The sequence below is a fragment of the Gouania willdenowi genome, chromosome 12 (genome assembly GCF_900634775.1).
Source record: "Gouania willdenowi chromosome 12, fGouWil2.1, whole genome shotgun sequence".
Classification (NCBI taxonomy): Eukaryota; Metazoa; Chordata; class Actinopteri; order Blenniiformes; family Gobiesocidae; genus Gouania; species Gouania willdenowi.
In genome coordinates, this window is record NC_041055.1 from 7,707,189 (window position 1) to 7,733,852 (window position 26,664).

General features: G+C 38.5%; 1 protein-coding gene across 2 annotated transcripts in view; it reads left to right on the forward strand.

Annotated features, from left to right (window-relative positions):
- tnfrsfa (tumor necrosis factor receptor superfamily, member a) overlaps positions 1–18,889 on the forward strand; it is a 46,458-nt gene extending 27,569 nt beyond the window's left edge. For both annotated transcript variants that reach the window (XM_028463265.1, XM_028463266.1), the window contains exons 3-10: positions 3,605–3,736; positions 11,912–12,023; positions 14,064–14,197; positions 15,710–15,811; positions 15,908–15,954; positions 16,028–16,309; positions 16,399–16,435; positions 18,366–18,889. In XM_028463265.1, the coding sequence (XP_028319066.1) occupies positions 3,605–3,736; positions 11,912–12,023; positions 14,064–14,197; positions 15,710–15,811; positions 15,908–15,954; positions 16,028–16,309; positions 16,399–16,435; positions 18,366–18,667 (1,148 nt within the window). In that variant the 3' untranslated portion in view covers positions 18,668–18,889. The remainder of the gene's footprint in view (positions 1–3,604; positions 3,737–11,911; positions 12,024–14,063; positions 14,198–15,709; positions 15,812–15,907; positions 15,955–16,027; positions 16,310–16,398; positions 16,436–18,365) is intronic.
- Positions 18,890–26,664: the final 7,775 nt, after the last annotated feature.

A 26,664-nucleotide genomic window follows, 5' to 3' on the forward strand; every position in this document is an offset into this window, starting at 1 on the left:
TCAAGTCAAATTCCTTGTATGGTGTAAAAACTGTACTTTTTAAATGCAACTGATTCTGATTCTAAGTGTACCAGAATGAGAACCATCACAGACATCCTAAGGTGCACCACCCTGACCAGGGTCAAACCCCAGTGAGCACAGCCGGGAGCAGGGATCACTTTGGGATAGTCCAGGACTCTCTCTAATGGGCGGAGAACTGGGGGTAACTTTCACTCCTTGATTTGACTCGTTCACTGCGCACTTTTGGAATCATTCCAAATTGATGGGAAAAACCCGTCAGTTACACGATTTGCTTGTTTTTTAATGCCGTAACTCAAACAGGAAAGTGTTGATATTATTTTAAGCAGCAAGAAGCAGTAGAATGAACAAGCAAAAGTGACGGGAGTTGGGGACTCCCTGACTCGTTTCACCACAATGAGTCACAGAGCCTCTTGTACATGTATGCGTTCCCTTAGCTCAGGGGTCTGCAACCTTCACTCTCAAAGGAGCCATTTTGCCTTCTCAATGAAGACAATACAGTGTATTAAATTTTATACAGTTAAAATTATAATAATGTTTGATTTAATTTGACTTGATTTTTATTGATCATGTAAATGGCAACTTAAAAATAGTTTAAATTAAATTAATAAAAACAGTATCTTTCTTCAAATTCTTACACATATGAGTTTTCGTGAGCACAATGTTATATAAAGAAGATTTTTTTTTTAGTTAATGTATTTGAAAGGCTACAAAAAGTAACTTGAATTTGATAACACATGATCATGTGATCAACACACAGATAAAGCATGCATAATAAACTGGCACATTGGTGGTTAAATGAATCTGTCCTCACACAATTAAAATCTATTTTCTTCCAGAATAGTGTTTTTGTTGGTTTAGTTATCTTACCAGGGATTTAAAACTTAAAGTTAGCCACAGGTGCAGGAAAGTTGATGGTCTGTAGATGTTGCAGGAGGTGAAGTAGGAAGGTGCTGAGTCATTGCACAACGTGATTTATTTTTAGCTTAACAAATTGTTATATCTTGGTTTTATTTGTCATTAATCATTAATAGCCTCTGTAAAAAAAAAAAAAAAAAACTTTTTATTTCAAAAATTTTTTTTTTAAGCGATAGGGAGCCATTGCAAAAGAGTCAAAGAGCCACATTAGGCTCCAGAGCCGCAGGATGCAGACCCCTGCCTTTGCTGGTAAAGCCATCTCACACCGTTTTCTTTTTTTGTTTTTTTTACTTCAATATTTCATCAGAGGTGTAAAACAAGCTGAGTTTGCTCTAAAACCAGTTTTCATCTGAAATAGATGTGTACCACAGGCTGGTTGCGTGTTCACACCAGGTTCAACTATCCGGACTATCTAGAAAACCAAACCCTGGCCCGGTTGGAGCGGCCTAAAATGAAGCGTCTATACTGAGTCCCATCGGCTGTGCTTGTGACACGCAGTTAAGTGCTGTTCTGATGTGTCCAAATTTAGTGTTGTTTCTCCCTCTGCACATCAGCCAGTTCCCAGTAAGAGTTGTTTGATGATAAATATTAGTTTATAACAGACTATCATTGTGTCCTTGTGACATGAGGTGGCTGATATGGACCTCTGTCTCCGCTTCTGTGTTTTCTCTTCAACTTTATGATTGTTTGTTTACAGTCTTGACTGTTGTTCAGTTCTCATATTTAAAAAGCCACTTGATTGGGGGATTTTCACTGATGTTTGTTTATTTTTATCTTTTCCACTCTATTACTGTAACAGTTGTACAAGTGTAGTAAGAGCCTCTTTATTTCCTAGTAATATTTAGCTCTTTGTTGAGTGTTTGTGTCTTCTGCCTTTTTTTCGACTTGAGTATCAGAAAGAAGCAGAAAATATGCAACAGTTAATTAAGTTCACGAAGGCAGTGGGAAGCTTAAAATCCCACCAAACTCTAACCTAAAATGACTTCCCCTTCATTTGCTGTTTATGTCCCTAAGGGGTATTAACTTGATGTTTTATGTCATGCTTGGACTTTTTGACAATAACCAAATCTTAAGGGATTACCATTTTGTGTGGGACACTCCTAAAATATCTACATTTTGTCAAGTATTCTGATATTTCTTTGTCCGCAGATTTATCAATATAATTACAAAAACATGCTCTTACAAAATAACACTTTTTCTTTGTTTTGATCTCAACTGTAAACAATGGGTTTATAGACTTGCCAGAACAGTTGTGGGCATTGCCTTGTGGGATGTGGAGATCTGTAAATGGATGCATTAAAGTGTTTTTATTTCATTCTTACAGTGATTTCTTGTTTTTCTTTGCCAGACAGGGAGAGCAGTAATTCTCTTGACTCCATTTTTGTTCATGTTTTTTTCCGATATTCCCCTTGATATCACCTCTTTGTGTAAAAGCGTGTTCACTCTCTCAAAATCAATGTAAATGACATGACGTCAAACGCGATCAGAGTTGCTCGAAGTCACTCAAAGTTGAAGATTTTGAACTTTACAAGTGACTTAAAGTAACACATCCAATCAAAAACGACTTTCTTTCCACGTCACTCCCTCCGCTCGTCATGTCACTGGGGTAGATGAAGCGAGAAAAAGCGCGACTATGTTGAAGCGACTTACAGTATCACAGGTGATCTAAGCAACTATAGTTGCTGAAGTCGCCTTCGATGTGAATGTACCTTAAGGCATTTCATTTATTCCGGGTTTGGATCGTTCCATGTAAGCCTCAAAATAAACATCTAGCCAGTGTTTGGCCATAATTTTCAGTTCGTAAAAACACCAGAAATGTGTTGGGAAGTCACTTTAGCAGAGTTTTTGGGGTCAAACACAAGAAATCGCATTAAGAATGAAGTAAAAACACTTCTCTGCATTTGTCTACGGGACTCTACATCCCATAATGCAATGTGCAAAACCTTTTCAACAATGTCATTAAGACAGTGTTTATAGTGGAGATCAAAACAAACTTTCAAGCCCCAATTTTAACATTCAAGCAAATGATCTTCCATTTATTGATCTTTGAGGCCGACAATTTGTCTTTATCTGATTAAAAAAAAATTAAAAAACATCTGCAGCAGTTTTAAATATTTACTCCATTTATTCATTTTCAGGTACCGATCTGTGAACCATTTGTTACCGGGCCAAAAAGAAAGATTAAAGTTTTTTTAAATGTAATTTATTTTATTCTTGTGTAGCCCGGTATTTTGCCGTACTTGACTGTACTTTAGATTAGACTCCAATAGACAAGACGGTTACTACTAGACATGGAGTGAACAATGTTATGTATTTACAGAACTCTCCTGGTCACTTCTGGTCAGACTGCCCTAAGCAGGCCAGATACCATTGTACACTGATAGCATACACCATGGTCTATGCCTTAGGAGGCTCCACTCTTTTTTGACTACAGCTATCAGCAACATACAAAACGCTGAGAGCCCTGAACCGCAGCAGATTTGAGAACCCAGACTGGTCTGTTCCCCAAAACTATTTGACATAATAAACCCTGTGTTTGCATCTGACCAGTAACCCTAAAGTTGGACTCCGTCTCATTCATCAAAACTGCCACAAAGATGTGCTATAGTTTTTAATAATTTTGGACCTGTTTTCCATCGCTCTCTGATTGTTACGTTGTGTTTTACAGGGACCTTTGTGGAGAAGGCTTGTGAACAAGACCAAGAACAAGGAACGTGTCTATCCTGCGAACACGGACAGACGTACACTGAGCATTCCAACGGGATGAACCGCTGTCTGCCGTGCACACACTGCCGCTCAGGTAAACCACACACACACACCCCCACTCAACGTCAGCACTAATGAAGACTATAACTAATACTGAAGATTCAAAATGACATTTGGACACATTAGTTCATCTTGATTTCCCACCAGATGTCGTCATCATGTGGTTAGAACTTGTTAGTTATCGACTGTGGGAATGTTTCTCCTCGCACTTTGATTTTTCTTAACAAGCTTTTATTTTGAAAACAAAATTTCACGCCATCTTTCTGTACTCGACAAAAGCCGTCGCCACACTCTGTCAGCTGAATAGGCCGTTGTGGGAACAGTATAATGCTCATGTTTACCATCCAGTAAATGTAAAGAAAGTGGAAAAAAAAAATTAGCTCAATGCTTCACTAAACTTTTTTTTTTTAATTCTTTATTTTTCTGTATTTTTGTTTGAACAGTCACACAAAGTTTACAAAGAGTGGCATACAACACAAGTTGACAGATAAAATAATAAAGTAAATAGATGTCTGTGGTTTTTAGAAGTCTTTTTTTCTTTAAACAAAACTCAGAGATAAATCAAATAAATAATTAAATTAAATAAACCTGGAAAACAGAGAATAAGTATTTCTTCTTTTGAGGTTCAAATTGTGCTCTTTTCCATGTAGGTTTCAAAAATAATATAATTAATATATACATAGTTTTATACTGTAACATCAATACACATACAACATAAAATAAAAAATGTACCATAGTTATACTCAGCACCATTACAAACTAAACTTGGATGGACTTACAGAAATTCCTTAGACAACCTGAGTTTGTTTTTTCTGCTTATTTGACACTCAAACCTTTTATCTTCATACACAAAAGTGAAAAAAAATGCAATTCTTGTCTTATCACGATAACAAAATCTGCTTTAATGGGGGTAATGAATGTGATCCATTTGCTTCAAATAAGATAAAACATGTCCTTTTGGAAATCAACCATTTTATAGATTTCCAGGACAACTCCCGCAATACTTTAATATGTTTTCTTACTAATATTTCAAGAAAAGTGGGAACTCTTTGCACACAGAATAATACACAACTTTCATGCACAACTTTGTCAAATCAAACCTGAACAAAACAAGAAGGATAAAACCAGTGGAATCCCAGCCAACAAATTCAAACCATTACTTTTAAAACCCATTGGGTCAAAGATGTTTTGTTGGAGGAAAGCCGATACGTCTTTGTACGTAACATCCACTCCTGATAATGTGAACTTATGATGTTACACGGAGCAGCAGGGTGTGTCTTTGTTGTTTTTGTTTGGGAGCTCGAGCGCGCCGCCCGTCTCTGGAGATCTTCCTGTGTGTCAGCCGTACCTGGCTGAACTGGGTGTGTCCGTGTCCCATTGTCTCCCCCACACTGGTGTCTTTGTGTCCAATGAAAGGCATGAGCCACAGAAAAGGGACTACAGTTACATAGGATGTGTTTTGTACCTACTCACTGGACTTAAAAGTCTAAACCCAACGTTGTTTTGTTGACTTTTGTTTTGTTTTTTTTACCTCATTTATAACCGTGAACCGATGGGATTGAGTTTTTATGAGCTGAACTTAAAATGAACTGCGCGGTTTTCAGGAAAAACTTAAAAACTCGGCCTTGCTTAATCTTTGACAAGGCTGCCGTTGAGAGCTTAAATGTTTTATAGTCCGAGGAAAAAAGCTTGTGTGCAACATGGCCTTGTCTTTGATCAGCAGGAGTAAAGAAAACACGTGCTGAGGCTTTGCTAATATGTTGTTGTTCCTCCTGCCAGTTTCTCTCCATTTCAAAATTTTTCCCATCTTCCTGGACGCGCTGCTGGTCAGCTTGTTGTGTTTTATTTAGCTTTTTTTGTGGGATATTCAAATACACACCAGGTGGTGTTATGTAACAACAATGACTTGTCACCCCCAGTGTCACACACACGCACACACACACACACACACGCACACACACACACACACACACACAGATGCTCGAGTGTCCAACATGACTCATTTTTAATATGATAACAGGCCTCAGTGACCCAGGGTGAAGACAGCTGAGTTCTATAATTCAAAAAAGGCCCAAAGCTGCGAAAAACAAGCTGGAGTTATGAGCTGCTGACTTTTTTAATGAGTCCTCTGGCAGAACCGGGATTACTCAGCTTTACTGGCCCACGCAGAGAAAACTGGGCACCAACCAAACATCAGTGGCCATTACTTAAAATAAGTCAATGCACATTTGTGTGTGCTTAGTGGAAAAAAGTAGGAAAGATTTACAGATCAAGGATTCCTGATTTAATTTTTATGTATTTCTTTATTTCTTTATTTTTCACCACCTTGAAACGTATTTTAACATCTTCATGTTGTCACGGCCGGGCTGGGCTGGTTCAGGATAATTGATTAATTGCAAATTTTTTCTTATGTAATGAATCGACATTACATTTCCAATAATAGATTATTCACATTTTTTGTAATAAAAACCAGACGAGTCCTTCTAATTTGGTTATTTCAATGACACTATATAGTATTTAAAGTGATGTGAGGTCTTACTTAAGAGACGTCAAATAATTCAGCAGCTGAGCTGATTTACGTTAAAAAAGGTCAATAATTGTTATTTGAATCATCTTAAATATCAATATTCTTAATTAAGATGAAGATTATTAATAATCTTAAATAATCAGAAATTGGTTGGTAATTGAATCAAGTCTTCATTTAAAATCAAATCTGGAAATTGGGCTGATTAATTACCTCTATGCAGTGGTCCTAAACCGCCGGTCAGCAGACTATTTGCTACCAGGCTTCATAGAAAAAGTTGCATGCATTCTATTTCTGAGTCTTTTATTTTGAAAGAAATGTCCAATTCTGCTGAAATGGATGCTTGATGAGCACGCACAAAATACCTGTGCCATGTCAGCAGCACCACACACACACACACATACACACACACGCAGGGAGACACACCTGTGCGTAATCAGAGCGGAAACAGGGCCACACACACACACACAACTTTCCTGGTACTAAAGTGTCCATGGCACATCAAAGGCTTGAGGCCACTGTGCTTATATGATGTGTAACATCAGGAGGACAAGCATGAGGTGGAGGTTCTGGTGTGTGTGTGAGGGTGCGTGTGCGTGTGTTGCATGAAATCATCAAAAGATTAGCCAGTAACATCTCCTGGGGGCGCCTGAAGGTCGAGCAGAGAGATCAGAACGGTTAACAGGCCAGGCTCAGGCGTCTCATTGTGCAGGTGTGGGTCAGTCACACCACACCACGCTAAACACCCTGGGGGGTCACTACCAAGTCACACTCTAGGATCATTATGAATGAATTCAAGCACATTTTCAGAAATAGACCAAACAGAGCAGCAGCTCCAGTAACCGTGGAAACAGAGCGATCTAAGACGATCTAGACCCAATAAATTAAAGCAGTGTTTTTCAACCTTGGGGTCGGAACCTTATGCGGGGTCGCTTTTAATTTAAATGTGGTCGCCTGAAATTTCTAGTAATTGATAATAAAAAAAAAAGAAAAAGAAATACTGATTAGAAATAAATGTACTCATATACTTTTCAAATTAAAACAACACAATATTAAACAACTGTATCCCATACTTTCACTTTGTCAAAAATAATCGGTAACACTTTACAATAAGGGTCTTATTGTGTTTATTAAATAACACATGAGCAACTACGACAAATACCGTAATAAATGTATATGAGTCTCTCATAATGCTTAATGCTTAATAATGCATTAACTAACATTAGTTAAGGGACTCTTACTGTGAAGTGTTACCAAATAATGTAGTTAACAATAATATATATACAGTGGGGCAAAAAAGTATTTAGTCAGCCACCAATTATGCTAGACAGCAAGTGGGAGAACTTGCACTAAATACTTTTTTGCCCCACTGTGTGTGTGTGTGTGTGTGTGTGTGTGTGTGTGTGTGTGTGTGTGTGTGTGTGTGTGTGTGTGTGTGTGTGTGTGTGTGTGTGTGTGTGTGTGTGTGTGTGTGTGTGTGTGTGTGTGTGTGTGTGTGTGTGTGTGTGTGTGTGTGTGTGTGTGTGTGTGTGTGTGTGTGTGTGTGTGTGTGTGCGCGCGCGCGCGTGTGCGTGTGCGTGTGCGTGCGTGCGTGTACTGTATATATATATATTGAACATGTAAAAACAAAAGCAACACACATAAAATAAAAGGAATGTCACAAAACAATTTATTTAATTTCCAAAACACAAATGAAGAAGATTTCAATAAAACATTTACACATTCAATAAAGGAGTAGGAAGAATTCTGACTTTTTAAATCACCCCTCTTATAACCAGTATAACCAATTAAAAAAAACTGAGCTGGCCACTCTGTATTTATAATACAGTATAACAAACATGATCAAAAAGATTTCTAAGCACTACATTAAAGTATACACAAACAGCATCTAAACAATAATGCTTAATCAAATTGTTTAAATTGCGTTAAATCAAGCAGATAGTTATAGTATTATCCTAAACAAATAAAACCCATATATTCACTTTATTACGATTGTTCTGCTGTGATCACATTGTTTCATTCATCCATTAAAGCCTTAGCGTGAGATGCTAAGACAAGTCCTTGAGCATATTTGCGGCTCCGCTCCTCAAATTTCACTCTAGTACGGCGGGTGCTTCTTGGTTATCATCAACGCTTGTTATTGTGCTTCTTCTACAATAACCTGAAACGCCCCAGGGCGGTTTGTTGGCTTCTGTTTGTGAGGACGGGTGAAACAATGCCTAAACTGTTCTCTATCAGGCATTTGATAATTGAATTTTGATTATTATTCAGTGAACACAGCGTCAATGTGGTTGGTTGTACATCGTCATGTGTCACAGTTGTCGTGTTGGTCCAGGAGTTGTAGCCTAACACATGGTACTTAGTGAGCAAATCAGCACACGCTCCATTGGTAGCCAGTCGATCAAGGAATAAAATGTTATGATATATTTCCTCCTCTATCAATCCATCTCTCCATCTATCTATCGTCTATTCTTGCTAACCCTGTTGATCCTGTTCAGGTTGGTGGAGCCCTTCTTGAGTCTGTCCCAGCTGGCAGACGTACTTGGCTCCTGTACAAAGAAGGGTGCATCCACGTCAAACAATCACAGGCACACACACATTCCCAATTAATTGGAACTGTGTGACTGCAGTTAACTGAACAAACATGTTTTGGGCCTGTCAGAGGACAGCACCAAACCTGAAGTAAACGTAGAAAGACACAGCCCTGTTTTAGTTACTAACCTCACTTTTAACATCAAGCGTCACATATGACTTGTTTTACTGTACAGATGCATTTCATTTTAATACAGTAAAAATAATGATCAATGTGAGCGTTAATGCACAAAAGCACTTTTTTTTTATTATTATTTTTTATTTCTGTATATTTTTGTAGTTTTATGTTTATTATTTTGTATGTTTTTCTTACATTTTTGAATATTTTTCTTACATTTTTGTATATTTTTGTTGCTTTTGGTTTTTAGCTTTCTTTTTTTTTGTATTTCTGCTGTAATTATTTTGGTATTTTCCTCCAGTTTCTTGTTTTTTGTTTTTTATTAAATAATTTTGGGTTTTTGTGTGATCTCTAAGCAATCTGTTGATTTGTCTGTCTGAGTAATTTTTGTGGAATTTTTGTGTATTTACTATTTTTATGTCAATTTGTGTTTCGTTTCCTTTAAAAGCGTTTTGTTGTGATTTTGTATATTTTTCTCGTTTTATGTATTTTTGTATTGTTTTTGGGTGTTTTTGGAGTCATTTTTGTATGTTATTGTTATCCTTCATGTGAATTTGTGTCTTTTGTTTTTGGGTGTCATTTTGTGTATTTCAGCTGTTATTTTGTTTATTTGTCAGTTATTTTTGTGTATATTTGTTGTCATTATGTGTATTTTTCCATATATTTGTCTATTTATTTTTTTTAATTTATGTACTTTTGCAGTGCTTTGTGCTTTGGGGGCCACATGAAATTAGGCCGAGGGTCACGACGTGTGACCCCCAAGTTGCCCACATCTGATTTAATGTCAATGCATCATGTGACGTGATGTAAGGGATTTAGTCTGAAGTTGAAACTAGACCAGTAACCCAGGACCAGTGATTGTTCATCTTTTTTTTTTTTGCTCCTGCAGTAAAGTTGGCCTGTCGTGCATGTTTGTAGGACTGTTCTGGAAACAGTAGCAGCTCTACTTAAACCACAGGTGCTGGCAAACAGAAAGAGATTCAAACCTTTAACCCAAAGCAGCTTCTTTAAAGACGAGGCGGTTGTAATTATTTATTGCGTAATAAGCCAACTGCCATGACGAGAAGTGGCAAAAACATATTGAGCGGAGCCGTGTGCGTGTGCACTTGCTTGTCTTTGATTTTTCTCTTACACAGTTTTTCATAATTGAATCCCTCTCTCTGTTTAGTGGAGTGATCTTAATGAAATAAAATAAAACCCTTTAATGCTTTAAACACAGTATCAGAAGCAAAGATCTCCTGATCGCACATTGTTTTTTAGGTGAATATGGGGCACAATGTGCATTCACAGAAACAGTAAAAGTCACATTCCCAGTTTAAGTGTCCCACAGGCAATGAACAAAGTTCAATTCCACAGGGGATTCATGCTCTGTAAAGAAATGTAGCATCAATTCTAAAACTACCAACACACTGACCAAATATGTCGGCTGATCAGCTGTTCTCAACCAGTGCGTGAAGCTCTTTGTTTTTTCTACAATGATAATTCAAGTGTTTTGAATCTATTTTGTTTTTTTGTTGGTTTTTTTTGTCACATTTAAGGAAATTAAATAACATAAACTGCATATGTTTGTAACCCTGCAGGCCAGATGTGGCTCTCAGAACAACTGCTGCTTTGTTTCTGCGCTGAGCTGCTTCTTTTTTTTTTTTTTTTTTTTTTTTTCAGCTCATTAGATCAGCTCAAAGAAAATGTCTTTTAAACCACTATTGTAAAATCTAAACTAGTCAGTGGGCGAAAGAATCAAATAAATAAACTATAAATGTAACAAATGATCAACAATCATTCCGAATGAATCTCAAATCTGTTATTCTGACAATTATATCATCATTTCTAAGCCGTCTACATAGAGAAATATAAGAAAATTAAAGAATCTATCACCCCTGATTTCTAAACGCACATGTTGACTTTTAAAATGTATCTAGAAAAAAACCTCCATGTCATTTTGTGATTTGTTGTTGTTGTTTTCGTGTGTTTTTAGTATTTTTCTCTCTCAATTCTCTCTGTGTGTGTGTTTTTGGTGTCGTTTGGTTGTTTATTATGTTGTTTTGTATGTTTCTCTGTTATTTTTCTGTATTTTGTAGTGATCTTGTGTATTTTTAACTGGGCTGAACAATTTCGGAAAATAATCTAATTGCGATTTTTTTTTTTCCTCATTATTGCGATTGTGATTTAATATTATTTTTTCAAGGGCCCCTTGTCATGTATTTTTCAATGAACACAAGCAATAAATCATTGTGTTTCACAATAAACAATTTCAGATTTATTTAAACTTTAAATAAATATAAATTTTAAAGCACAGATTACAACAATAAAGCAAACAAATCTGTGGCTTTACTTCTTCAACATAACGAACTAACTTCACGTTTCATGAAACATGTAAACACGTGGACTGCACTTCTCAAACACTCTCTGAACCCAACAGGACAGTGTATAAATAAATAAAATAAACACATATTTAAAAAAAAAAATTTGCAGCCTTTTTGATTCGAAAATTGCATTTTATGATATCGAGATATCGCAAATTAATCGTTCAGCCTTAATTTTTAACATAAGTATATACACAAGTCAATGAATGAAATTACTGCTATAATCAACATTTGTTGTCACAAAACGAGGAGGATGTGAACGAAGCCAAAACTGTACGATCGATAGCGTAGCAGGCTAGCAGAAGCCTGATTTACATTGTTAAAATATCATAAAAAGCTGGAAATAAACTGGTATGTAGACATGGATCTGTGAGGAGGAGCAGGTGTTTGTAGATGTTAAACTCTGCCCATAGGCATTCTCTGACTGATAACTGGCACCTTCTTTAGCCAATAGCGTATCTGGAACGCATGTGACTTGTAGCCCGGAGAAACTTATCTTTGGATTTTATTTCTAAAATGGTAAATTTCTTGGAAAAACCGACCAATATAGCGGTTGTTTATTGATGTATGTGGACTCATACTGTTGTTTGTGTGTTTTTTGTGTCTCCACAGATGAGATCGAGACGGCATCCTGCAGCACGACCACAGACACTCGGTGCCAGTGCAGACCGGGAACCTTCTGTGTTCCCGATCAGGCCTGTGAAGTGTGTAAACGCTGTGCAAAGTGAGTTAAAGTTATTTTATTTTTTTCAGTAAAGGGACAGTACATATCAATGAACATATGAGATATGTAAATACATCAGATTTTAGCCACAGGCTCATTTCCATCTGTTGTTCCTGGACAGGTTGATGGTACCATTAAAAACACACTGGACATTATAATCAGAATCAAAGTAAACACAGTACAGCACAGGAGAGATTTACCACCACAAACTACATTATCAGCGACACCATGTAAAAGCCATAATTAAGTCAGTGATGCTCAGCATGTGTTTCCAAATGCCTTGATTTTAATTATCATTCCCCCAGAAAAGCTTAAAAAGAGGGAACTTTTTAACCCCTTTTTACCCATTTCCTTTTGCCATTTTGCAACTTCATTTGTCCAATTTTTTCAATAAGTTCTGACACTTTGTTCAGACTTAAACTACCTTTTGCCATTAAATATCCCATTTGTCCTGTTTTCTGTCCATTTTTGCAAGTTGTTTTTGAATTTTTGTACTTTCTCAAAAAAAATTGGCCACTTTTCATCCAAATAAGCTAACTTTTACCCAATAAATATCACTCGTTTCCTTTTTTCCTACATTTTGCCTCTTTTAGTTTTTTTTTTTTTTTACTATTGTTTATCACATTTTGCTTATTTAAGCTACTCTTTGCCCATTTTAACTGTGTATTGCACGTATGCCCTAAAGTAATGTGTATTGCACATACTGTATACCCTAAAGTAATGTGTATTGCATGTATATCCTAAAGTATTGAGTGTATTGCACATATGCCCTAAAGTATTGAGTGCTTTGCACATATATCCTAAAGTATTGAGTGTATTGCACGTATGCCCTAAAGTAATGTGTATTGCACATATACCCTAAAGTAATGTGTATTGCACATATGCCCTAAAGTAATGTGTATTGCACGTATATCCTAAAGTATTGAGTGTATTGCACGTATATCCTAAAGTATTGAGTGTATTGCACGTATGCCCTAAAGTAATGTGTAATGCACGTATATCCTATATCCTAAAGTATTGAGTGTATTGCACGTATGCCCTAAAGTAATGAGTGTTTTGCACGTATGCCCTAAAGTAATGTGTATTGCACGTATATCCTATATCCTAAAGTATTGAGTGTATTGCACATATGCCCTAAAGTATTGAGTGTTTTGCATGTATATCCTAAAGTATTGAGTGTTTTGCACGTATGCCCTAAAGTAATGAGTGTTTTGCACGTATACCCTGAAGTGCTAAGTTGAGTTCTCATGAGTTGTGCTCACAGGTTTGTGTTGATCTGAGCCACTCCTTTAAATGACTTTTAAATCCCTCACGAAAGCTGGCAGACTGTTCCACTGAACACAGCCCTTGTAGGATGAAACATTGAGACTAAAAGTGGTTTTTCTCATGGGAACCTCACAGCAGGGTTGGGGTCAATTATAATTGTAATTGTGTAATTGATAATTAATTACAATTATGGCGTAATTTTAATCGTAGTTGTAATTTTAAAAATCTGTTGTAGTAATTGTAATGAAATTGTTCAGGTAATTGACTTTGTAATTTTAATTGCCTTGAAAATTCTAAAAATTGTCAATTATAATTTAATGCAAAAGTGGGGAACTATGCTACAGTTTCATGTATAATTCTACACTTACAGTATGTAGTTAACAAATGTTAACATATGTTTCATATCAACTTTCCCACATTTTACCATTTAAAAAGAAAAATACACAAAAAGGCTCAGATGCCCCACACCTTCCATTTACTACCCTGACTCCCTCTTCCCTGTTCTCTTCCCCCTCACCTAGGTGTAACACTGCCCTCTCTTTTTATTTATTCACTTTAATAAAGTTTTTCTTACCCTTCCTTAGGGAGGGCTGGTGATGGTCACAATCATGCAATAAAATGAATGAATTTATTTAATTGCAATGACAAAACGCAAAAAAGAACTTCTTATTTGACTAAAATTTGAAATATTGGATTTAATTCCCTAATATATGATTTTGATAGATGAGTGATAGTGCAGACTTTAACAGTGACTCCTTCCCTCCATCATTCCAGGTGTAAACCAGGGGAGGAGGAGGTGAAGAAGTGCACCCCCTTGTCTAACACCGTATGTCAAAAACGCCACCCGTCTCCCACTGAAGGTCCTCCGCCTTTTCCGTCACCGACTCCGCCGTCCTCTGGAAACATCAGTGAGTTTCCCGCATCCTGCTGTTACCTTGGAGACGAATCTGCATTGAATGTAACCTTACCTCTAGTGCTGTGCGATATGGAAAAATGTTATATCACGATATAGATAGATTATATATCCTGATATAGTATTTCTTCCTGAAAATCACATGAAATGAATGGAAAATGCTATTTATTATGTATAAAAATTGTTTTCATAAATAAATTGGTAACACAGCCTTTTCCTATTTCTCAGTATGTTTAGGATTTTGCGACTAATTTCTGCCTAAAATGCCTAATTTTGCAGCAGCTTTTTCCAAATATTTTTTTAAAAGTTGTGACTAAGGCCACTCGTTTTTTTTTTAACAAAAGCCTTTATTATTTTCTATAACTTTGCATGGTCAATTCCCCCCAAAATTGCTTTTCAATTCTTTCAAATCAATACAGAAAAGAGCAGATTCAAAACAGTTTACCAAGGTATGAATACTTTCCATCACAGTGTAAAGGTCTAGTGCAGAGAATATTACACAGATTATCAGTGTTTGTGGACGTTTTTCAAACAAACAAAAAAAATTTGCTCCATAAACTGTCAAGTGTTCTGATTTGTAAACCGGGGGGCGCAAAAACCAACAATAATGGCCACAGCTATCGTTTTAAAGTATTATGTATTATGAAAAAAATCCCTTTATAATGGTTTTGCTACAGTGATATACATCCTTTAGCTTCATTCAGAGGGCCAAAGTTTGAAAAAGTTCTGTTTCCTCCCTTGTTATTCTACATTTTGTAAAAAGTCAGCTCCAAACTTGTGAGTTGGATTTTTGCCCCCTTATGACTCATAAGGGGGAAACTCCTCCTAACAATGTGAGCTCCTTCCTCTCAAACTACCTCACAGGTAAAACATAGCGAAGGCAGGTTGATTTTGCAGTCAATGTCTTTATGGTCAGTATAGAAATAATCTAGTATATAGATAAACCGAAGAGTTCTCACAACAGTTTGACTTTTAGTAGCCATTATATCGCCTTGTATGGCTTTTATGGGATGATCTGATGTGTTTGTGACCCAATGCGATGCAGCGCTATGACAAAACCATGGACGATTACCTTAAATGGACTATTCCTGTTGTCAGACGAGTAAGGAGGAGAAGGAAGTGACTGTTAATGATTGACTGCTGCTGCTGCTGCTGTGATAAACACACACGCTGAAGCAGCGCTGAAGTAGCTTGTGTGTTTACGCCCACTCATGAATATGCATGATTGCCCAAAAACAGCCTGTTTTTAGGAGAGCTCTGAAAGTGACTTTTCAGAAGGCTAAAACTCCGGAAAACAGGAAAATAAACCTCAAATACTATGTTTTTGGGGTTCTTAGAACAAGTGGAGATTGGTGAAAATTTACATAATACTGGACCTTTAAACCGTACCTGTAGTGAATTTTACTTGCAACCTTCATCAAAGATCGTATATGATAGTAGAGGTCTTGTTTATTATATTTTATTATATTGCACAGCATTACTCACTTCCTCCTCCTGTGTTCTACAGTTCGTCCTCTGTGCATTTTCCTCGGCCTCGTCATCATCATCATAGCCATCGTATTTGCTTTGTGGTGGTTTGTGATGAAGCAGCAGTCATGTGACGTACCATGTGAGTGTCTGAGCCCCATTTTCCAATCCTTTGCTGTGGTGTGTGTGTGTTTGCGTACGAACGCAGCTCTGAAGTGGTTTCCTTGTGTTCCAACAGGTCTGAAGAACAACTGTGACACCAGTGAGATCGTAAAGATTCCTATCGTAAGTCACGTGATTGCTTGGGTTTTGGTGTGATTTGTCGCTGTCATTCACCATCCGTCATTCTTTGGTTCAGGATGAAAGCGGCGCCACCGCAGAGGAGCGGCAAAACGACCAGAACGCCGATCTGGAGGGCGACGAGCCCCGCCCTGAGTCAAGGCCTCTGCTGCAGGAGACCCAGCCCGAGATCACCAAGGCTTCACCCCCCCTCGAGGACGAGGACCGTGGGCTCGGGGACAGTTTGCCAAACACCACCAGCTCATCACAGACCAGCCTGTCAGCCATGCCCACCGCTGCCTCGTCTGGAAACACCCCCCATCAGAGCCCCACTTCCCTCAGGGTGGCCCCCGCAGACGTGGTGAGGAGACCGCGATCCTGCATTCACACGAGTTAAGAGAAATATTTAAAATTCAAACTATTGATGGTTTGTTTGATCTCATCCCACAGGAGGATCCTCTGCTGTATCGATTGGTGCCGCTTCAAGGTAAACTCACATGATTTCAATTTTCACCAAATTGCACACAAACAATTCAGTTTACAGTGTTTTTGTTTCAGTCGAAGGCAAATCTGAAGATTTCACATTAGTTGCATGAAGGATTATTATTCTCATGACAGTCAGGCTACATCTGCGTCTGTAGGGCCTTGGAACACACTGTCTTCTTCTCCACTGTTCCTTTTGTCACGCTCCATTATCAAGGGCCCGATAGGTCTGAGAGATTTGTTTCACTTACTGCCTGATGTTTTCTCTTTGCCTTGCCTGAGGGAAAAGTTGCATTTTTTTCGGGGGTTTTTTTAAAGAGAAAGGCGGCTCTCTTTATTACTTTGCACACAGTTAAGTGTCTCATACGCTGAAAACCTTTTTAAGCCTTTTACAACAGCCCTTTTTATTGTATGCATTTAACCTTTATTGAAAAATTATAACTATACTTTTTCAAAACTCCTACATATTTTAGAACTCTAATAATAAATATTTTTGAGTGCATTTAGATACAGGGGCACACCTCCTCAGTTTGGGAACCGCTGCTGTAATGTATCTAATTTTTCAGGATAACTTTTTTTTTTCAAATTGAGGAAGAAACGTATACGCAGAGTGACCTATTTAAAGGTTTTCCTGCCAGTCGGCAGCACCATCCAGCTAGGTAATAATACGGTATCTAGTAGGGGTGTGCATTGCCATGAATCTGACAATGCGATACTAATCAATATGATCATCAATCATTACAAATTTCACCTTTTCAAGTACAAAATGGTATGAAATACTATTTATTTTATTCTTTAAACTTGTGAGAACAAGTAAATGGTAATTAACTGTAATTCAAGTGCCAATATCAAAAACAAGTTTTATGTTTATTAAACTGTTGAATTACATTTTTCAAAAAAGTAAAATGTTTTGCTTCCACAACAGATTCAGAATCTGTTAATTTCTTAAATTCTTAAAAAAAAAAAAGGAACCACGTACATTTATGAAAGTGCCCAGTATGAAAATAAAGTCCAATAAACTTCCAGCTAAAATGCTTTGAGGAGTGAGGTAGTTTAACAAGCTCTGAAGTGGTTCACTGACACCTAGTGACCGGCCGTTTCTATGCTATACATATGTTGGCGTAATTAAATAGGTTTTTTTGTTCAAAAACATGATTTAAAAAATCGATTTGGACATTTTTTTGGATCTATACGATAATCCTGCTGTGAAATATGGTAATATATTTCCAAATCTATTTTTTTTACACCTTAGTATCTAGTATGAAGTTTCCAAGCCACCACATTGGTTTTTCATGTCTGATTGTGCTCTGGGACAAAACAAAAAAGTGAACCAAGCTAAACCTGTTGGATAGTTAGCGTAGCAGGCTAGCAGAAGCCTGACTTCAATAAAAAAAAAAAACAACATGAAAAGCTGGAAATGAACTGGTATGCAGACATGGATCTGTGAGATGGAGCAGGTGTTTGTAGATGTTGGACCCTGCCCACAGGCATTCTCTGATTGGCTGAGTTGATTGAAAATTGGCACATTCCTCAGCCAATAGCAAATCTGGTAATGAAAGTGGCATGCTATTGGTTAAAGAAGGTGTCAATCATCATTGCACCGAGCGAATTCAAAGCAGTATAACATCAGGGCATGTGACTTATAGCCCGGAGCAATTTATCTTCTATCTAAATTCTAAATTCCTTAGAAACCGACCAATGTAGTGGTTGTTTATTGATACGTGTGGATTAAGTTGTTTTTCGGGTCTCCACGGATGAGATCAAGACTTTATTCGAGATTTTATTTGCCACAAAATTTTAAATTTCTTGGAAACCGACCAATATAGTGGTTGCGACTTGTAGTAGGGACATTACGATACTAAACCAATACATATTGACTTTAGCAGAGAGCGATCATAGGTCAGTTCTTCATTCTCAATGTGTCTAATCGACAGGTTCAGAGAAATCCCTGAGGAAGAGCTTCGATCTGTTTGACGAGTACCTCGATGTTCGGATCCACAACAAGTTCTTCAGGATGATCGGTGTCAGCGACAACCACATCCGCATCGCAGAGAGCGGCCCCCCGGCCGACAAAGTCTACGAACTGCTGAAGAACTGGATGCAGAGGCAGGGACTGAAAGCAGACGTCAATGACCTGCTGGATGCTCTGCTGGGCATGGACCAGCGGCGCTCTGCTGAGAGCATTGCCTCGGCCGCCCTGAGGAAGGGCTACTACAAGCACGCGGGCACGCCCTGAGAGCTGGGACTGCACATGAAGTTAACACGGAACAGGATAAACTACTAGCATTCAGATGCCACGCTTGGACCGCGGATGGACGCCGTGTCTAGTGAACAGGCTTACCTCTTTGTGGCTATGCTGCCATGTTTAAAAAAAAAAACAACAAAAACAAAAGCCAGTAGTTTGAAGAAGAAAACCTCCAAAAAGGGGAAAGTGGCACTGCATTGATCGGTGGACAAAGGACAATGACGACAACTAGCAAATGCTAAGTGTATTGATTAAAAACGATTAGCAGTTCTCCACCGACGCCGAGCATGAGCTCAATCCAACTCTGACTGGCGCCGTTAGCTGAAGAGAAAAGTGCACCCAAATACTGAAGACGAGACGTGTGTGTTGGCGAGCCAGCTGGCAGGACACATGGATATACACTGGTTTGTAGGAGTGGCATTAGCTATGATGTCACTTACACTGTGCCTCTGTTTGATGCACTGATCTCTGGCACATGTAGGATTTACAATCGTGTTGTTTGCTTGGTCATTTTAGCGTCTCCGGTTTCATATTTGTTTTTCTTTTAGCCTGAATTATCAAAAGCTTGACCTGGATGATTTAAAAAAAAAAAAAAATGTTATATTCTTTCCTGACTACAATCAGACCTTCTTCTCTCTATAAACGCTGAGTTTCATTCACCTTTCCTTCACGTTTTCCTCCGAGAACTTCAATGGTCGTTTTATTTATTGACATATTTATTATCATGAATTAATCAAGCGTTATTTATACCAAAGCCAAAAACAACAGTCACATTAAATGTGTCGAGGAGATGTTTAGCGATCTCACAAATTTGACAGGGACCCACATTTATAACGCTGTTGAAGCATCGGCAGCTCGTGTGACATTTCACTGCAATTCAGAAAGCTTTAGTGGAAGCTCGCGTAACGCCTGATGCATCGTTAAAAGTGACATCGCAAATTCAACCCTGGAACTTTGGCTCAAACGTAACATCTCCTCACTTCATTCAAACCATGTTTCAATCTCACACTACAATTCATCCGAAAGAAAATCACCACCGTGTCCAAATCTGGAGCGATATGCTTCAACAATCCTGTCCCCATAGGGAAAAGCTTCAGCCTTTATGAGCCTGACTCAAAAGTCAAACATATTCCCCAATTACTTGTGTTGATTTTTTTACTTTCTGTCTCGTCTGGATCTCTCACCACATAATAAAAGACCCTTATCTCCTAATAAATGCCTTCAAAAGATCATTGGAAACATTATAAAATACATTAAGCCATTAGTTTGGTCAAGTATGCATCAAATGGTTCATTTTCCCTGCCGAATGCCTTGTTTTAAGACTTTAAATGAAAATAACATTATTTATTGTTTGGTTTTAAAGAGACTCGGTTCAGATGAAGGAAGGCTTTTCTGGATTTAATGAAAAGCAAGATTTTCTTTGTCCAACTCTTCCCCTGTGTACATATTGTTCATAGTGTCAGTCTAAGATGCACTAAAGTAGATGTGTATATACCCTAAAGTCTATAGAGAATAAGATGTGTGTAAAAAAAGACTGTTGCAGAGTTATCTATGAGTTGTTCCTACAGTGCTGGCACTGCCCTCTACTGACAATCAATGGAAGTGCACCATATGTCATTGTTAAGGCCTCCCCATCAACGCTGATCACTTGTCAGTTCTTTTCTTGGTCTTTTCAGAAGCATTTTGCTGAGTTAGCATAGCAGTGCATGATTTGTTTGTCTACTCTTCAGCGATTGATGTGTGTGAGGTTTTTAGAGTAAAGGATTTGGATGTTTTTTAGCATGTGTTCTGTCGGTGTTGCCGTTTTTCTGCCTTCGGATGTTGTTCGCATGTCATGGATTTCAGGTTGTGATGATGCAGAGACGGTGAAGTTGTTTTCATGTCAATTTTGAATAAACGTTTTGTACAGATATTGATCAAAATGAGTGTTTTGGCATTCTTACGTTGATAGATCCCACAGGTTCCAAACTGCTTAGGTTTTACCGTCAATTTTTTGCCATTGTTGATATTATTTTCACTACATGAAAAAAACACTGAGGATTTACTCAATGTACCTTTCTCTTGTGACAAAGCAGAATACATTAGATCAAGCATGTTGAAGCTAAGGCTTGCGGGCCAAATCTGGTCTCTCAAAGCATCCAATCTGAGCTTGATGAACATTTCGCTTGGTGTGGGTAGATATTAAGTATTTGCATAAGTAAGTCACCTTATGTTTCTATTTCACATATCTTTACCTGAATGTGTTACAACTCGGGGGGGGGGGGGTTTGGAACTGATTCCTTTACACCACCACCAAAACTGATATGGGGTCCTCAAACTAATTTTTTCTACATATTAAGGTGTAATTAATTGGCAAAACCACTTTTTTCAGCTGAAAACAAATGTATTTGAGAGTGAAGTAGTGTTAGTGATTGAATTATTGTCAAACTCTTGAAGTTTTAGTCACATTTTTGACATTTTGAGCATTTTGTTGTAAAAATATAAGAATAACTGCCCTCTATGGGTTAAAACCTGGATAGTATAATTCAATTTTGCTGGCTGAGAATGGATGTTAGTGGTGTTTTGGTGTCTTCTTACGTCACTTTTGGCTCCGCCCCTCCTATGGACTACAGTCTGGGGTGGGTCAGTTATTAGACATAGTGAGTATTCAGTAGTTAGTTAGCTTAGCGTAGATTGTTCTTTGGAGATTTTATAATATAGACGAGCTGTGTTGGAAATGACACACGCCGTACTATACACTACGAACTCAATGACTATATACTGTCTACTTTTAAGTCTACTAGAAGTATGATTAGGATGATGGCCGTTCCCTTTGAAGCATACATCCAAGTTTCCCAAGATGCATTTCGACCAAAACCTGTAATTCTCCACTTTTGAAAGTACACAGCATGGTTTGTAGCGGCTATGGCTGCAGCTAAACCCTTCTCTTCCCAGGACGATTTTACATTTCCTGAATGTTCGCTCGCAATGCATTATGGGGCGGTTGAGTATGACTAGTGTCATTGTGTTTTTTTGTGTTCTTGGTGTTATTTTGTGTATTTTTTTTGTCTTTTTCTGCATTTCTGTTGCTAATTTGTGCGTTGGGATCACTTTCTGTATTTATTTTTTTCTGTATTTTCCTGTCATTTTTTGTGTTTTTGTTAACAGATTGTGTGTCTTTGGAGCTGTTGTGTAACGTGTTGTCATGTTGTGTGGTTTTGAAGTGATTTTGTTTGTTTAAGTGGTTGTTGTGTCTCTCTTTGGTGTTATTTTATGTTTTATGAGTCATTTTGTGTATTTCTGGATTTTTTTGTGTGTTTTTGTACTTTGTGTATTATGTTGGGTGTCATATTCCTTCCAGCTGCTTGAATTTCAATTTTTGGGGAATTGCTTTGGGGGCCGCATAAAATGAGACTGAGGGCCACATGTTTACCCCGGGCAGCCAGTTGCCCATGTCTGGTTTAATGTCATTAAGTGATAGAAAAGCATTTAGCGTCAAATAGCACAAACATTCCCATTGTCTCCCTGCTCCAGCACAGCTGAATCTAATGATGGTGTCATAACAAAGCTTGATGATGAGCTGTGGTGGAAGCACCTAAAACAGGCAGGACAGGTGCTCTCCAGGACCAGATTTCCTGAGTTTTACAAAGAGTGTCACCATGGTTGTTCTTATCATCCACAAATACCTCAAGTACACACAGGGAGAGAAGTGAAGACGGTGTTTACTCATCATAAATGTGGAACTAAAATAATGAGTCTTTCTGTTCTCCGGATATAAGCAGGAGTTTCCTCTACTGTACATCATCAATAGAAAGGAAAGGCCTTGTGGAAACTTTCTTCCCGAGTTGAAGCGATTTTCCAACTCGAGCTGGGTTTTACTTTTTCTCCATCCCATCGGCTGCTCATCTCTGAATCTCTTACTGAGATGGATGTTCTGACTGAGGAGCTGCCAGAGTTGGGAAAACATCAAGTTGACTCTGATGGAAAGCAGATTTATAGCTGTGTGTGTGTGTATTTGTGGACCGCTGATAATTCTTCACTTTGTTTTAGACAGCAGGAAATAATCTCCCTTAGAGCCGCTACTCAGTGATTGGTGGCGACTTATTTCTTGTGTTGGAAAGCTTCAACTTTAGGGCCATGAAGCATTTATGTAAGAATCACGTTTGACACTAAATGTATTCTTTCTCAGTTGTTGTTTTTTTTTTTTCCCAGCAGTCCTTGCTGAATTCTCCGTTATCATGATGGATTGTCAGACGCCGCCTGGAAACGACCATTCAGTTAATTTAGTTCCTCTCCAGCACATGATGAACATCCTGCGACGAGTAAAGAAGATAAAAAAAAAACAAGTTGCAAAAGTTCCACAAAGACGGATTTCGTCCATGTTTTTATGAGAACAGAAATTTTCAGCCTTTCTGAGGAATAAACGAAAGAAATGGGATGAAATGGTAAATGCACAACACATTTTGATCATTCAGGTCAGTCTTTTACCAAATGCTTTTTAAAGGTCACGCCCTCTGCTGTCCTAACCTCTCACTTCATCATAACGCCATCTCATTATGTGTCAGCGGGAGATGTCAGAAGATCATCTGCAGCAGTAAGAGATGAATGCTTTTGCTTAATGATGATCTCAAGATGTTGTCTGTGCATCCTGGGTTTGAAAGTTCAACTCAAGGAAATACATCCAAAAAATGTTGCACAGTCTCTGATTAAAGTTTACAGCGGGGCTGTCAAACTCTTTTTATCTCAGGGGCCAAAAACCAAGCACTTTGATCTTAAGTGGGCTGCAGATTTTTCTTTTTCTTTATTTTTGGTGATTAAAAAAGCGTTTTCAACCGGCATGCAAGGAGCGTACGGCAGGACTTGTGAAAAAAATAGACATTCATTTTAAGTCTTTTAATGCTAATGGGTGACGAAGCGTTCAAAACCAAACAAAATGAGCCCACTGAGCATGCACGACCTTGGGGGTCGAGAGGGATATAAACGTAAACAAGCTTGTTTACTCTGTTGATATTTCCAACCTAACAGCGTTTGTAAAGTTATTCCAGTTAGCACGTCCACCTCACAGCAAGAAGGTCCTGGGTTCAAGCCCTGGGGTGGACTTGGGTCTTTCTGTGTGGAGTTTGCATGTTCTCCCAGTGCTGCGTGGGTTTCCTCCGGGTACTCCGGCTTCCTCCCACAATCCAAAAACATGACTGTAAGGTTGATTGGAGTCTCTAAATTGCCCATAGGAGTGAATGAGAGAGTGAATGGTTGTCTGTGTTGCCCTGTGATGGACTGGCGCCCTGTCCAGGGTGTACCCCCGCCCAGCACCCTATGAGAGCCGGAGATTGGCACCGACAGACCCCCGCGACCCTGTTAAATGGGAATAAGCGGGTATGAAGATGGATGGATATTCAGACTAGAGGAGGTGGCCAAAGTTCATAGGAGATGAAATGTATTTATACGAGCCAATCTGTATGGGAAAAGTTGATGAACTGTGACTTCAAGAGGTTTCAAAAGCAAACATTCAGGACTAAACTGAAGGATTTCTGTGTTTGTGTTCAGTAAAAATGACAGAAAAAAACATGAATCATTGTGTAAATGACCAAATAATTCATTTCTGGATATCCCAGTCTCTCCAAATTCCCAAACAAAGAAACTCCACAAAATTTACAAAGACTTGGAATTTTTTCCCTCTGATGCCGATCCCAGCACTTTTAAAAAACCGATGAGAGCAGAGTATTGAAGCGAGGCAGTCCCCTCGCTTCCACCCCTGGTGAATGAAAATGATGCACGTATCCGAGCACTTTTGTAAAACCAATGGTAAAAACAGTATCAAAGCTGCTTTCATACTATCATTGATGGGACTCTCTGAATGACAAGCCCTGACTTCCATGGTCTCCAGCGAACTCTACCCGGGAACGAGCCATGGCGAGTTGATCCCTCTTGACCTTTGACCTAATGCGGAAGAACTGAACCAGTGCAAGAGTGTGAAAAGGCTTATTGCCTTGAACAGATTTTGTGATGCATTTTGAACTGCTATTCCGGGCCCGAATTTCCCGCGCAGTTCTGTGGACGTGACGTCACATGCTGCTGATGCGCAGGGCCACGAGAAATGGGGGTGCTAGGGGTGCTGCAGCACCCCCTAGTGGTGAGAGGGAGATTTTTTAAAATGCAGCGTTTTTTTTTTTTTGTTTTTTTTTTTAACTGGTATTTTTTATTATACAACATGAACTCCTGCACACGAATCCCTGGATGCCTTTGCATCTTCAACGCATTTTGAGGAGCTTTTCTGTGGTTTATCCATTGCAGTGTTTTCTTCCAGTTGCCGCCAACATGGCCGCGTGTCGTCGTGACGTTGGTGAAAACCCTCTATAGTCGCGTGACATAATGTAGATGGTGCAGTGACTCAGGTTCATGTCAGCTGACCAAATCATTGTTATAGCATTATTGTGAAATTTAACTAATAGCACATATTAATCTGAGAACTGATGATGTCTGTGCGTTACAGACCCTGGCTGTGGGTACTGAAGTGCATATGACAATAAATTAGTGAATCTCAATCCATTTATTTATTTTTAAAATGAATTTTAAATACATTTTTGTCCCAAAAAAATGACCAATTTTTTCACAGCACCCCCTGTTCAAGAGTACTTCCAGCGGCCCTGCTGATGCACATTCTCCACGTCTTGGAGAGGGCGTCCCACTCTGCCAAAAATAAAGAAGAGACTGAAAAAAGACAAGCGTGGGGGACCAAAATGCATGCACGCAGTAAACAGTCACGTGAATGGCGAGTAAATAGATAATCGTCTCACAGTTGGACCTCGGTTCGAGCCGCATTTTTTTTGTCCGACTCAAACCCGACAGAGCGAAACGGAACCCGACAGGCATTCAGATATTTATATCTGAGCCCGACCCAAACCCGATAGTTAAAACCTCATTTTTTTTCCTCATACAAATGACATATTTACGTTTGTTTTAGTGCTAAGCCTGGTTTTACTAACAAACAACTGTTTATGTCAACATCAGATCAGCGCACGGAGAAACAAGCGAAAGTCAAACAAAAACAGAGACCCAGTGGATTTAGTCACATGATCCATGTATCAAAGGTGAGGATAATTCATGTTTTTGTGCAGAAAGAGGATTGTGTCAAGGGTGGAAAGCCTCAAATCTGTCCCCCTCTGCTTTATTTATTTTTTATTTTTTTATTATTTGATTCTATTGTTTGCTATTGCACCTTTTTTAAACACCTGTAAGCCAAAGCAAATGATGCTCCTGCCTGCAGCGCTGTAAATGCACTCACCACTACAGCTGCTGCTGCAGCAGGAATGGAAAAATGCTGCGTGCAAAGGACACTGTGTGACAGAACACAACCAAAACCGGTCCCTGCAGCATCTTCACTTCAAAATTCCTTCATTCTGTGGGATTGTTTATGGGACAAATTGCGAGAATTTGGTTGAAGTTCTTTCCACAAATGGTTGTTAGAAAAATGGCTGCAGTCCTTGATAAATGCACAGGAAAATTCCAAGTCTTTGTAAATTTTGTGGAGTTTCTTTGTTTGGGAATTTGGAGAGACTGGGATATCCAGAAATGAATTATTTAGTCATTTACACAATGATTCATGTTTTTTCTGTCATTTTTACTGAACACAAACACAGAAATCCTTCAGTTTAGTCCTGAATGTTTGCTTTTGAAACCTCTTGAAGTCACAGTTCATCAACTTTTCCCATACAGATGGGCTCGTATAAATACATTTCATCTCCTATAAAACCTTTCCCAGATCAAAGTGACTCCTCCTTGATGTGTTAGTGATAGTGTGAGTGTGTGTGATCATCTGCCTGTGTGCAGCTCAGGGCTGCTGCATCACTGAGGCCTTCATTCACTCTGAGGAATGAAGCTTAATAAGATGACATGGTTTGTGTGTCTGTCAGCCTCACGCCTGTTAGCACACAGAACAAAGCCTGTGTAAGGCTTGGTCAGCACATCCACGATGCACAAAGAGACGCTTGTTTTCATGTGGGTGTTTTTTA